Below are 14,708 nucleotides of genomic sequence, written 5' to 3' on the forward strand. Positions count from 1 at the left end.
AGGGCTTCAATGACCGCTTCCGTCTCAACAGAATCAAAGGCCTTCTTTAAATCAATGAACGTTAAGCAGAGCGGCATCTTGAACTCCCGAGAAACCTCAATGAGCTTGGTTATCGTGTGGATATGGTCGATGGCGCTGAATCCTTTGCGGAACCCGACTTGCTCACATGGTTGTCCTTCGTCTAGTGTTCTGCCAATCCTATTCAGGATGACTCGAGTGAACAACTTGTAGATGACAGACAATAGGCAGATCGGGCGATAGTTGCCAATGTCATGGATGTCTCCCTTCTGGAACAGTAGTACGGTCCATTGGAACATCGTATGGCTAAATCCCAATTGTGACCAGTTTTATAATGGTCTATCTCATGGTGATTCAATTTTTTTTTAAAAAAAAGCAATTATATAAAAGCAAAAGAAAAAATTACACCCTACTGAATGGGAGAAGATGTTTACACACAATATATTAAATCAAAAGCTAATAATATCCAAGATATATAAAGCACTAAGAGAGTTAAAAAAACAAAAAATCCAATGATTCATTCAAAATGGGGGTGGGGAAGAAGATGAGCAGACAGTTCTTCAAGAAAGGCAAATAAAAACAATATGCACATGAAAGTGGCTTGCCATGCAGCTGGAGCAATAATACAGTGAGTAGGGAGATTGCCCACCACACCACCAACGCATTTCAATACCCAGCATCCCACACAGTCACCCAAGCCCATCAGTGATTCTTAGCACCTCTAGGTGTGGACCCCCAAGCCCCTCAAAAAAACTGTCCATGGTCACATATAATTAGGTGAAAGCAAACCAAAACAATGAGATATCATTTAAAAAATCTGGAAATAGCAAGTGTTTGTGAAGTTGTGGTGAAAAAGGAACTCTCATTCACTACTCATAAGAATATCATCTGATTCAACCTCAATGGAAACCTCTCAAAATTGTAAAAATGTAACTCCCATACAACCCAGCAATATAAATTATTGGCATATACCCTCAAAACCAAAAAAATAGAAATTCAAAAATATACACGTGTACAGCAATGTTTGTTGTAGCACTTAGAACACCAGCCAGGATATGGAAATAACCAAAATACCAAACTACAGGTGAATGGTTGAAAATGTAAATGTAATACTATACAACTGCAAGAAAGGACAAAATTTTGGAATTTGTCACAACATAGATGACCCAGAGGGTATCATGCTGAGTGCAGTAAGTAAGAAAGAAAGAGACAGATAAAGAATGATCTCTTTCATATTTGGGTATAATTATGCATATTAAAGCAAAGGGCCAAAGGCAACAGAATAGGAGTTTGGGTCAACAGAGTTGAGTTTTTTTTTCTCCTTAAATTTTTATTAATGAAACACCATGAGATACAGTTGTAGACTTACAAATTTTTGTGCTTGGGTTTCAGTTATACAATGATCAAGTACCCATCCCTCCACCAGTGCCCATTCTCCACCCCCACCAATCCCAGTATCCCTCCCACCCCCCCACCCCCCCCATCCAACCCTGGCACTCCCTTTTGTTCTCTCTCTCCTTTTGGGTGCTGTGGTTTGCAAAAGAGGCATTGGGTGGCAATCATGTTCGGTCTATAGTCTACTTTCAGCATGCATCTCCCATCCTGGGAGGATCTTCCCAACACCCTTTATTTGGTGCTCTCTTCTCTATCTGAGCTGCCTTTACCCCTAAAGTGTGCAGCTGGGCTCCAAGCCATGGAGTGAACCTCCTGGTATTTATGAAAGCTACTCTTGGGGATTAGTCTCCTATTTTGTTACTTTATGTTCCCCAGACGAATGCAATCTTTCTATGTCTGTCCCTCTCATCCTGGCTCATTTTGCTTAACATGATATTTTCCATATAGTACCACTTGTATGTAAATTTCATGACTTCATTTTTCCTTAAAGCTACATAGTACTCCATTGTGTAGATGTACCAAAGTTTCTTTAACCAGAGTTGAGTTTTTGAGAATGTGGATGCGTTGAAAAGAAGGGGCATTTGGGACTTTGGCAGAGAGAAGGCATTCTGATTACAGATATAGTGTTGAAATAATGCTTTCATAAAACCATCATGAACATTATTGTTATAAATCACAATATTTCAATAAAGATTTAAAAACTAGAACATAGTAAAATTCAAAGACTAAGGGATATTGTGCAATTATTAAATATCTTTTTAAAGTATATTTGGTTACATAAGAAAAGGCTCAATATGGCATTAAACATTGCATAGATATTTTAAAAAGTTAATCAGTTAACAGTAGTCATATAATAATAATAAAAACTTCATTTTCTTCTGTATAACTGTCCATGTTTTCCACAATAAATTCTAACTTCATAATGAGAAAAGTAAATGTTATAATAAAAATTCAAGCCTATGAATTACCTTGTGAAGCTATGGTATCTGGGTTACAATAAAAAAATCTATTGGAGAAGTGTATTAAAACTCGCTCTCGTTCCTGAGTTTCTCCCACAAGAGAAAATGCTTTAAAGAAATACCTATAAAACAAGAGAAGAAAAATATAAAAACTAAGAAAATGATCCAATATGCCTTAAATTTGATAGTTAAAATATGAACAATTGAATTTTATTCAGTATGCCCATCATAATCCCTGGCACTTCTCTGAAAATTTTAAGTATGTTAAACTTTGATCAGAACAGTTAAAAAATTGCTTAAGACTTAAAATCATTTACAGGTACTTATTCTCAGATATTCTGATGATTTTGATATATTTTTACTCTGATCATTACGAAGTATGGTCTCAAAGGACTTTCTGGCTATTGTCAATATGCTTAGAAACAGCTGTAAATCTATATTTGACAGTGGCACTGTAGCACTGTCCTCCTGTTCATCGATTTGCTCGAGTGGGCACCAGTAACATCTCCATTGTGAGACTTGTTGTTACTGTTTTTGGAATATCAAATATGCCACAGGGAGATTGCCAGGCTCTGCCCTGTGGGAGGGATACCCTCTGTAGTTTGCCAGGACCTCTGAGAGGGGCGGCGGAATCGAAACCCGGTCAACAGTGTACAAGGCAAAAATGCCCTGCACACTGTGCTATCACTCCAGTGCTTTTAAAAAAAGAAATTCAAGGCCAGAGAGAAACTATAGTGGGCAAGGGACTTGTCTTGCACATATCCAACTCGGGTTGAATCCTGGAACCCCATTAAATTTAGTAAGTATATGATGCCCCCTTTGGTTTTCTAGTGTTACTATTGTGCTATGGGTGAGTCTTTTTAGTTAGATTCCTTGGAAGACTCTGAAGGATTAGACTGGGGGTTTCTCTTTTGCTTCTCTGACTGACTTCACTGAATGAGTCAGTATAATTACAAGCAATTTCTAATTTGCAGAGTAGACCTGTCTTGTGGCCACATAGGTTATTTATGTGGATCCTTGCTTATATTCTAATTATTGCTTGCACTATTGTAGATGGTTTGTCTTAACGTTTCTTTTGCTGTGTCCTGTATATTGTGGTAGCTCATATTTTTATGCTTGTTTTCTTCCAGAAAGTTTATTTTCTAATTTATCTTTGATCCACTGATTGTTCAGTAGTGAATTATTTAATTTCCAGGTGCTTGAGGGTTTTCTTTGTTTCTGTTTGTGATTAATTTTCATCTTCAATGAATCATGGTCTGAGAGTATAGTTGGTACAACTTATATCTTCTTAAATTTATGAAGATATATTTCGTAACCCCAATATATGGTCTATTTTGGAAAACTGCAATAGCACAGTAGGTAGGGCGTTTGCCTTACAAGCGGCCAACATGGCCGACCCGAGTTCGATTCCTCTGCCCCTTTCGGAGAGCCCGGCAAGCTACCGAGAGTATTCGATATGCCAGACACAGTAACAACAAAGTCTCCAATGAAGACGTTACTGGGCCCGCTCGAGCAAATCGACGATCAACGGGAGGGCCTTTTACCTTTACCTTTGGAAAACATCTCATATTCACTGTTTTTGATTTTTTAGTAATGAAGAAAACCTTATCTATGTCTGATAAGTTCATCTCTTCCATGTCTTCCATTAAAGTCATTATTTCCTTCTTTTGTTTGACTACTTGATGAAATGGTATTGAAGTATCAGCTATCAATGTATTGCTATCAGTATCTTCCATCAGGTCTGTTATCAGTTTTATAAAAAATGTGTATCCCTCACTAGGTGCTTAATTAATGTTCAGTAATCTGAGTTCTTCATGATAATTCTTCAGTATCTTCCCTTTATCATTCAGAAGTGACCATACTGTCTCATAACATACATACTGTCTCAAAGAATACATAGCCTGATACAAGTATTGCCACCCAAGGCCTTTTTATTTTTTTTTTGGTTTTTTGGGTCACATCTGGCAATGCACAGGGGCTACTCCTGGCTCTTCACTCAGGAACTGCTCCCGACAGTGCTCAGGGGACCATATGGGATGCTGGGAATCGAACCTGGGTCAGCCATGTGCAAGGCAAACGCCCTACTCTACTCGCTGTGCTATCACTCCAGCCCCCACCCAGGGCTTTTTAAGAGAAATATTTGCTTTAGTAATTTTTTTCCATCTTTGACTTTGAGTCTGTATTTGTCCTCACTGTTCAAATGCATCTCTTGTAGATAATAGAAAGTAAGGATTATTTTTCTGATTTGTCCTGATACTCTGTATCTCTGGATTGGGGCACTTAGACCATAGACTTTGAGTGAGATTATTGATATGAAAGAGTATTTTTGCCATCCCTTTCTGGAAGCTATGTGTATTTATTATGCATGTGTTGTTTTGAAGAACCCCTTTAATGCTTCTTTCAAAGTTGGTTTCAAGGCTATGAAGTTCCTGAGCTATTGTTATGTATACATCTGGATAAAGAATTTCTCATTAAGTATTTATATCATTTGTTTGTTTTGGTTTGCTTTTTGTTTTACTTTTTCTCACTATTTTCTTCTGACCTATAGAGTTTTACTTGATAAATATGCTGTGAACCTTTAAAATATTTATTAAATCACCATAATTTACAGTTATTTATAGTTGAGTTTTTAGTCATACATTATTGCAGCACTGATCCCACTACCATTATCAACTTCCCACCACCAATGTTTACAAATTCCTTTCCATATCTCCAACCCAATACCGCATACCCACACCCAGCCTGCCCTCTTGACAGGCACCTTTTAGAATTCATTTGTTAAAGTTTGGGTCTCTTGATTTCAGTGTTGTTGACACTGTGGTTGGATATTTGGCTTTATCATTCCTCAACTCCACCTCTGTACCTGATACCCATTGCTTCTAATCTGTTTCTTCTGCCCCTTTATTCCACTCTTTCTTTCCCTCTTCTTCCTATATTCTGGGGTCAAGGTTGATCTGAGCATCTCCCCCTCTTAAAATATTACATTTCCTCATTAGTTATTCTTAAGTTATTCTTATCTTATGCTTCATGTGTAATTTTCTTCTTTGATCTTGACATCAGAGATCTTCTTTCTTTGAATTTCAATTCTCTATATCTTTGAATTATAATATGCTTTGGAGTAATTTTGAGTATTTTTTTTATTGGGCTGTAGTGATAGCACAGCAGGTAGGGCGTTTGCCTTGCATGCAACCAACTGGGCTGACCCAAGTTTGATTTCTCCACCCCTCTCCGAGAGCCTGGCAAGCTACCGAGGGTATCTCGCCCACACGGCAAAGCCTGGCAAGCTACCCGTGATATATTCAATATACCAAACACAGTAACAAGTCTCAACAATGGAGACGGTACTGGCCCGCTCGAGCAAATCGATGAACAACAGGAGCACTGTGTTACTGTGCCATTTTTTCATTGGGATCCTTCAGGTCTCTTGAATCTGAGAGTGTGCACTCCTTAACTCTGGGAAAATCTCATTTTTGATTTATTTAATTAATGATTCTTCATCAAAATCTCCTTGTTCCTCAGGAACTACTGTAGCACTGTACTCCAGCTGTTCATCAATTATGCTCAAGCATGCATCAGTTTCTGGCATATCGAATATGAGCTTGCCAGGATCTTCCCTGTGGGTGGGATACCTTTAGTAGTGTGGCGGGCTCCCCAAGAGGGATAAAGGAATTGAACCTGGGTCAGCAGTGTGCAAGGCAAACGCCTTATGCACTGTGCTATTGCTCCAGTGCTTAAAAAAAATCAGGGCTAGAGAGAAACTACAGTGGGCAACTTGCCTTGCACAAATCCAACTCAGGTTGAATCCTGGAACCCCATAAGGTCCCCTTTGACTCCTGCCAGGTGAGTTGCTTGAATACAGAGCCAGAAGTAAGTACTATAAACCACCAGGTATGGTCCCAAACCTATAACATAAGTAATTTAAAACTTGAAATTTTATTTTTTCCTTGGGCCTTACTCTACCTCCATTCTTTATCATTTAGTAGATACATGACAAGATTTTCAATCTAATTTCATAAAATAAAATATTTGTCATAATTACAACTACATTTAATTTCTACAATAAAGTCTAAAACTAAGTCAGCAAATTGTTGTGGTCTTAAAAACATCAGATTTTCTTTACTTACTTTTTTTCTTTGAATTAATTTTTTGGAGGCAAAGTAATATTGAATCATACCTGAGAGACTGATCCAGCGTCATTCCAGTAAAATCAAAAAACTTCAGGTACTCTTCTGCAACAAGTTTGCTAAATTCATTGCTATAAAAAAATTATAGCAGTTACTAATTAGAGTTACTAATTAAAGTCAACTACTAAATACACATGCATACAGTAAATTTAAATACTAGTCTTTGGAAAAAAACCTACTTCTTGCCCAGGTGCTTTGCAACATCTGACTTTTTAAACCTGTCTAGCTGGTAAAGACGTTTGGCCAGCCTTCTGGCTGCTTCCACACTGCAGTTGGTGCCATTGCTGAGGCGTCCTGAGGGGTCCTTTTCCAGAATGTCAGTGCTTCCCATTTCAGACTGAGGCTCGAGCAGGGATGTTTTCACACCAGCATTGCTGTGAAAATTGATAAAGAAAAAAATAGAAGAATAAAAAAGATTTTTCCCATACGATCAAAAGTAAAAGCTGCTAATGAAATTGATAGAACATGTAAACAATTTTAAGTGAAATTGTTTTATGCTTAATTATTCATAAATATTTTCAGTTAAAATATTTCCACAGTATACCAATGAAACAATCACTTAAATCCTAGACAAGCCATTCTCAAAACTTTTGGCTTCATGATCTTTATACTTTCAAAAAGCATTCTTCGTTTATGTTGGTTTTACATATGATGTTCACCTTATTTGTAATTTGAACAGGAAACTTTTAAATATTAATTTATTTTAAGCAATAAGTCCAGTTCATATGTGTAATACATTACTATAAAAACGTTTTCAAAAAATTAACAAAATTTAGGTGCATGTATTGCCTGCTCCCATGTGCTGCTGTTGAGCAAAAGTGGTGTGTGAGAAAGGGAGCGTGTCTCTCTCTGAAATGTGGACTTTCACATGCCACACCTAATGCCAGGATGGTGCTAGAGCTCCCTCTCCATTCTGAAGGCACCCCCATCCTCTCAGGTGCCTTTCTTCCTCTCTCTATCCCTTCAAAGTCTTCACAGGCTTTAATCCCTGTGTCCACAGGGTGGCCTTCCTCAGCCTTGGGGCAACTGGTCTTACTTCTTCCTAGGAATTCACCACAGTGGCCATCAAGGGAGACTTTTCTATCCAACTGTCTGCCTGGTATTTTCTGACAAAATATTTCTGACAAAATATTTTCTAAAATCCATTTGCTATAAACAAGTAATCTTTTAAATTACAGCCCCCCCCCAAAAAAAAACCCTTAACTTTATTTTCTCAGGAATTCTCCTTCAAAAAAAGTTGAAGAAATATTTTTTCTTAAAATAGTACTTATTGTTAATTTCTCAAAGTAAATTCATGACAAATTTAATCACTACAAACTATGCAATCAAACCACTTATAGAACTATAAATATTGTGCTCAAATATGAGACATGTTAATGAACATTCTTATAATGTTGAAGTCAAACTAATTCCTGTTTTTCATGTTTCTCATTTCTCACAGTTACCCCTTATTTCTACTATTTTGCCCATTCTATTTTATTTCATATCTTTCTCACAGATTCACTAGCAGAGGGTAATCTGAAAACATGTGTGCATCAGAATTCTCTGGATTGTCTTTACAAAACCTTCAGAAAAAAAGAAACTGAAAATAGGGCAAGAATAAATACCTCCATTTCTAGATAGTTTCATTCTGTCCCATTTCATAATTTATGACATTACTTGAAGCGAATAAAAATTACTTTTATTAGAAATTTGAGAACATGATGGCACCCCAAACTCACCAGCAATCAGACAAACACCAGAAAGAACTCATCACATAACTGAGGGTGTCCCTGAGCCATATTTCCCCTTACGAGCCAGTATTCTTCACCCCACAATTCCAGTGTCAGCTGGTCGTCTAGGGCTTCCAAGGATCTGGCTCCCATGAGGTCATATTACTATGACCTCACATTCTAGGCAGAGTGTTTATTGTAATGTTTTTTACAGCTACTCTCAAAACAGGAGGCAGAACACAGGGCCACTGTATATCAAATATGAAGAGCATAAACAATGGTAGGCCAATATTGTTCACATCTCATAAAGAAAAACAGATAGTCCTTCTTGATGGTAATAATAACCCATTTTGTTTCCAAAACTACACAAGACATCATGTGTCTAGTTTTCTGAGTATTAGAAGCTTTCAGTAGTTTGAATTTAACATAATTTTCTATAGTTTCTCTTTTTCTCTTGATCACATAATTTATAATCATATGAAGGTAAAATAACTGTCACTTAAATGTAGAAAAGATTTACCAAAACATTCTCATGTGTTCTGTAAAATGCTTCAATGGGTCAACCTCCAAATAACCATGGCAACACTATCCACAACACTCCATCACTCATCTCTGAAAGAAGCACTCAACTTTAAAGAGATAAAAGATACATAGGGAGAGCTACCTCGTATACACAACCACCACTCACGGAACTCGAGGATGCACAGTAATCAGCCCTACACTGGTGAATGAGATAATTTGGCATATAGTATGTCCAAGAAACCCAGCAAGATGCCAGCATAAGCATACATCTAACAGTACTTTATCTGATCTGAAATCCATTACAGAGAGTAATGAGGGAGGTTCCACTACTTCATCTACTAAAGAGATTCTACATGAAAGTGCTCAGTCTGCCAGTAAGTAACAATCATCCATTTAGAAGTTAAAAACTTCAGTTAGAAATACAATGTTCGATGATTGCCACTCAATGCCTCTTTTGCAAACCACAGCACCCAAAATGAGTAGGAGAACAAAAGGGAATGCCCTACCACAGAGGCAGGATGAGATGGGGAGGATGGGGGAGTTGGAGGGACACTGGGATAAATGGTGGTGGATAATGGGCACTGGCGTTCGACCATTGTATAACTAAAACCCAAGCACAAAAATTTGTAAGTCTACAACTGTACCTCATGGTGTTTCACTAATAAAAATATAAAAAAAGAAAGAAAGAAATACAATGTTGGAAATCTCCAGGTTCTCACAGAGTCAGAATGCGCAACATCCCCTTCAGCCCCCGGTTCTTCCAGGAGCCTGGCAGTCACAACCATGAACTGCCTTTGGTGCCATATAAGCGCGGCAACTGACCATGATCTAGAGACTCATAAATCTTGAAAGAGATCAGCAAGCTGCAGATATTCTTCCAGATACCATGCCAGCTGAATGTATATCTGGAGTACCAAGATATTGATACTGAGAAATCAGGTATATGGGTTTGGACTGAAATCTCCAGGCTCTCACAGAGTCAGGGATAAACGACCTCTCCCAATGAGTCTGGCAATTACACCAATGAACTACCTCTGCTACCATATAAGCTCGTTAACTTGCCATGATACACAGACTTGTAAATAAATCTTGAAAGAGAGTAACAAGCTGCAGAGATGCTTCCAAACCCCAAAGTCACCATACAGCTAAAAATTTAACTCCAGCTGTATCACCTCCCTCCCTGGGCTGGAGCGATAGCACAGCGGGTAAGGCCTTGCATGCAGCCTTGCATGCAGCCAAGCTGGCCAACCTGAGTTCGATACCTCCGCCCCTCTCGAAGAGCCCAGCAAAGCTACCAAGAGTATCTTGCCCGCATGGCAGAGCCTGGTAAGCTCCCCGTGGTGTATTGGATATGCCAAACACAGTAACAAGTCTTAGAATGTTACCGGGCCCGCTGGAGCAAATCAATAAACAACAGGACAGCGACAGTGACTGTGTCACCCCATCAAAATTTTAGAATTCCTGGAGCATGCTACCACAGCATCTCACACTCTACACCACTGATACACCAGGAATAGCACATCACATTGGATGCCATGTAAAGTAGAAGGCAAGCAATCTCGATTAAGAAAAGATTAACACATGAGGCTGAACCTGTAACAACATGTTAGTAATCTCATAGACTAGGGCTGAATGGTCGCAGGGTGAGATACAATAATCTTCAAACAATGGCTCCATTAGTCATCAGAATGTGTGGCCCTGGATGAATTCATTAGTCTATGTGATGCTCAATTTTTCAAGGTGTAAATAACACCAACTTCTGAATATGCTATGACAAAATATGACACATATTGAGTTCTTACTGATTTTGTTTTGCTTTAGTTTTTGGTTTGGGGACCATGCCAGTTGTGTTTAGTGCTTACTCCTGGATGTGCACTCAAAAATCATTCCTGGCAGGGCTCAGGGGACCAAAACTGGCTACCAGGGATCAAACCCAAGTTGGCTGTGTGTAAGAAAAGCACCCTATTGGCTGTACTATCACTAGAGCACCATAAAGTTCTTCATATTATGTCTTTATCACTACTACTACCACTACATCATTAAGATTATGACTTGATGACTTGGTTATTTGATGAAATAATTACACTAATTATATTTTATTAAATATAGTTTAATCAATTGAATGTTTTAATAAAATGAGTGTCATAGCATATTAACTCTCTAATGAAACTTGACTTTTCTAAAGAAAATTGCCTCAAATGATTTTTAAAAATTCATTTAGAATATACTTCTCTGAATAAACCGCATCTTATACATGATTTCAGAACCTTTATAAGAAAACTATAAATAACATTTATTTACCAAAACTGGTAGTAGATTTTCTGTTTAATACAGAGGTCTTAATTCATTCTTTATCTTTATCAATAAAGAATTATAGAAAGTGTTCTACCCATCAAGCCTTTAAAATTTCTTTTTACTCAGTCCAGTATTCAGTTCTCCAGCAGGGGGCACTAGTGTGTAAAGAAGTGGTAAGGTAAAGGTAAAGGCCCTCCCATTGTTCATCGATTTGCAGGAGCGGCCCAGTAACGTCTCCATTGGAGACTTTGTTGTTACTGTGTTTGGCATATCGAATACGTTACGGGGAGCTTGCCAGGCTCTGCCGTGAGGGCAAGATACTCTCGGTAGCTTGCCAGGCTCTCCGAGAGGGGCGGAAGAATCGAATCCGGGTCGGCCATGTGGGCTGCGTGCAAGACAAACGCCCTACCGCTGTGCTATCAGAAACAAATTGACCAAGTGAATGCATAGAGTTATATGTGCCCTAAAAGCACTAATTTCTTTTTTTGTCCATTTCTTGTTTTTTTTTCCATTTAATTGTAATTTTTATTCCATTTCATTTGATTCTTTGTATTCTGTTTTTATTTTTATAATTTATTTATTTATTTATTTATTTTGTGAAACACCATGAGGTACAGTTGTAGACTTTCAGATTTTTGTGCCTGGGTTTCAGTTAAACAATGACTGAGTACCCATCCCTCCAACAGTGCCCATTCCCCACCTCCAATGCTCCCGGAATCCCTCCCCTCCCCCATCCCACCGCAGCCCTGAGGCAGGGCATTCCCTTCATTCCCTTTTGTTTTCTCTCTCCTTTTGGGTGCTGTGGCTTGCAAAAGAGGCATTGAGTGGAAATCATGTTTGGCCTATAGTCTACTTTTCAGCACACATCTCTCATCCTGGGAGGATCCTCCCAACACCCTTTATTTGGTACTCCCTTCTCTATCTGAGTTGCCTTCTCCCCCAGCATGTGCGGCTGGCCTCCAAGCCAAGGAGTAAACCTCCTGGTACTTATCTTGGCTATTCTTGGGTGTTGTTCTCCCAATTTGTTACTTTATGTTCCCCAGATGAATGCAATCTTTCTATGTCTGTCCCTCTCTTTCTGACTCATTTCACGTAGCATGATACTTTCCATGAAACAGCTGCATGGTATTCCATTGTGCAGATGTACCAAAGTTTCTTTAACCAGTCATCTGTTATCAGGCACTTGGGTTTTTTCCAGATTTTGGCTATTGTGAATAGTGCAGCAATGAACACAGAGGTGCAGATGTCATTTCGAATGTGCCATTTTGCATCTCCAGGATATATTCCCAGAAGTGGTATTGCTGGGTCAAATGGAGCTCAATTTCTAATTTTATGAGAATCGCCCATACTGTTTTCCAAAAGGGCTGAAGCAGTGGGCATTCCCACCAGCAATGAAGGAGGGTCCCTTTCTCGCCACATCCGCGCCAACACAGGTTGTTTTTGTTCTTTTGGATGTGGACCACTCTCTGTGGTGTGAGATGATATCTCATTGTTTTGATCTGCATCTCCCTGATGATTAGTGAAGTAGAGCATTTTCTCATGTGCCTTTTAGCAATTCGATTTCTTCTTTGGGAAAGTTTCTGTTCAGTTCGTCATCCCATTTTTTGATGAGGTTAGATGTGCAGCAATGAACATAGAAGTGCAGAGCTTCTTGTAGAGTTCAACCAGTGCTTTGTATATTTTTTTTTATATCAACCCTTTATCAGACGGGTCACTGTCACTATCACTGTCCTCCCGTTGTTCATTGAGTTGCTCAAGCGGACCCAGTAACACTGTGAGACTTGTTGTTGTGTTTGGCATATCAAATACATCACGGGTAGCTTGCCAGGCTTTGCTGTGCAGGCGAGATACTCTCGGTAGATTGCCAGGCTCTCCAAGAGTAGTGAGGAATCGAACTCAGGTCGGTCTTGTTGACTGCATGCAAGGCAAATGCCCTACCCGCTGTGCTATCGCTCCAGCCCATCAGATGGGTACTGGGTTAAATATCCTTTCCCATTCAGTAGACTGTCTTCATATTGTGGTTATTGTATCTTTTGAGATGCAGAAGCTTCTTAATTTAAGATAGTCCCATTTGTTTATCTCTGTTTCCACTTGGTTAGTCAGTGGAATGTCATCTTTGAAGATATCATTAGCCTCAATATCGTGGAGGCTTTTGCCGACCTTGTTTTCAATGTATCTTATGGATTTTGGCCTGATGTTGAGATCTTTAATCCATTTTGATCTGACTTTTGTGCATGGTGTTAGGTCGAGGTCTAAGCCCATTTTTTTTGCATGTGGTTGTCCAGTTATGCCAGCGCCATTTGCTGAAGAGGCTTTCCTTGCTTCACTTCACATTTCTTGCTCCCTTATCAAAGATGAAATGTTCATACATTTGGGGTTGTGTGTAGGGATATTCCACCCTGATCCATTGGTCTGCCCTGGCTTGTTCCAGTACCATGCTGTTTTAATTATTACCACTTTGTCGTAGAGTTTGAGACTGGGGAGGGTGATGACTCCCCACGTCTTTTTCCCAAGAATTGCTTTAGCTATTCGTGGGCATTTGTTGTTCCATATAAATTTCAGGAGTGCTTGATCTATTTCTTTGAGGAAGTTCATGGTTATCCTTATAGGGATCACGTTGAATCTACATGATACCTTCGGGAGTATTGCCATTTTGATAATGTTGATTCTTCCTATCCATGAACAGGGGATATGTTTCCATTTCCTCTTGTCCTCTTTTATTTCATGGAGTAGCATTTTGTACTTTTCATTGTAGAGATCCTTTACCTCTTTAGTTAGGCTGATTCTGATGTATTTGATTTTCTGGGGCACAATTGTGAATGGGATTAATTTTTTTCATGTCGCTTTCCTCTTTCTTATTTGCATATAGGAAGGCCATGAATTTTTGGGTGTTGATTTTATAGCCTGCGACTTTACTGTACAAGATTATTGTTTCTAGGAGTTTCTTGGTTGAGGATTTAGGATTCTTGAGATATAGTATATCATCTGCAAATAGTGAGAGCTTGATTTCTTCCTTTCCTATCTGGATACCTTTAACGTCTTTTTCTTGCCTAATTGCTATTGAAAGTACTTCCAGCACTATGTTAAACAGAAGTGGTGAGAGTGGGCATCCTTGTCTTGTCCCTGATCTTATAGGAAAGGCCCTTTGTTTTTCCCCATTGAGGATAATCTAAAACCACTAATTTCTTTCCAATAATTGGACACTTTGCCTTTCCAAGGTTTTGTTTTCCTTTGGAGGTATGATCCAGTGTGTAGGGCGTTCGCCTTGCACACGGCCAACCCGAATTCGATTCCCAGCATCCCATATGGTCCCCTGAGCACTGCCAGGAGTAATTCCTGAGTGAGGAGCCAGGAGTAAGCCCTGTGCATCACCGAGTGTGACCCAAAAAAGCAAAAAATAAAAAAATTAAAACCAACTCAAAAGCAATTCCCAATCATCTGAAAACTCAATATACAACCAAGTTCCATTATTAGTTAAATTTAGCACTTTATATTAGCTTACCCTCACCCTTCAGTTATCCTAGGATAGATTCTGTCAACATTTCTTTTTTACAAAGGTAAAAGCTGATACACAAAGAGACGAAGTAACTTCACAGTCACCCCATTAGTAAACTTCTATAGTG

The 14,708-nt window shown here is 38.9% G+C and overlaps 1 protein-coding gene across 4 annotated transcripts in view; it reads right to left on the reverse strand.

Moving 5' to 3' along the window:
• Positions 1 to 14,708, reverse strand: part of PSD3 (pleckstrin and Sec7 domain containing 3) — a 488,844-nt gene that overhangs the window by 286,963 nt on the left and 187,173 nt on the right. For all 4 annotated transcript variants that reach the window (XM_056116950.1, XM_056116951.1, XM_056116952.1 and 1 more), the window contains 3 exons: positions 6,736 to 6,930; positions 6,547 to 6,627; positions 2,382 to 2,494 (listed from right to left, as the gene is read on the reverse strand). In XM_056116950.1, the coding sequence (XP_055972925.1) occupies positions 2,382 to 2,494; positions 6,547 to 6,627; positions 6,736 to 6,930 (389 nt within the window). The remainder of the gene's footprint in view (positions 1 to 2,381; positions 2,495 to 6,546; positions 6,628 to 6,735; positions 6,931 to 14,708) is intronic.

Source organism: Sorex fumeus, unplaced genomic scaffold, assembly GCF_029834395.1.
Source record: "Sorex fumeus unplaced genomic scaffold, SorFum_2.1 ptg000033l, whole genome shotgun sequence".
Lineage (NCBI taxonomy): Eukaryota > Metazoa > Chordata > Mammalia > Eulipotyphla > Soricidae > Sorex > Sorex fumeus.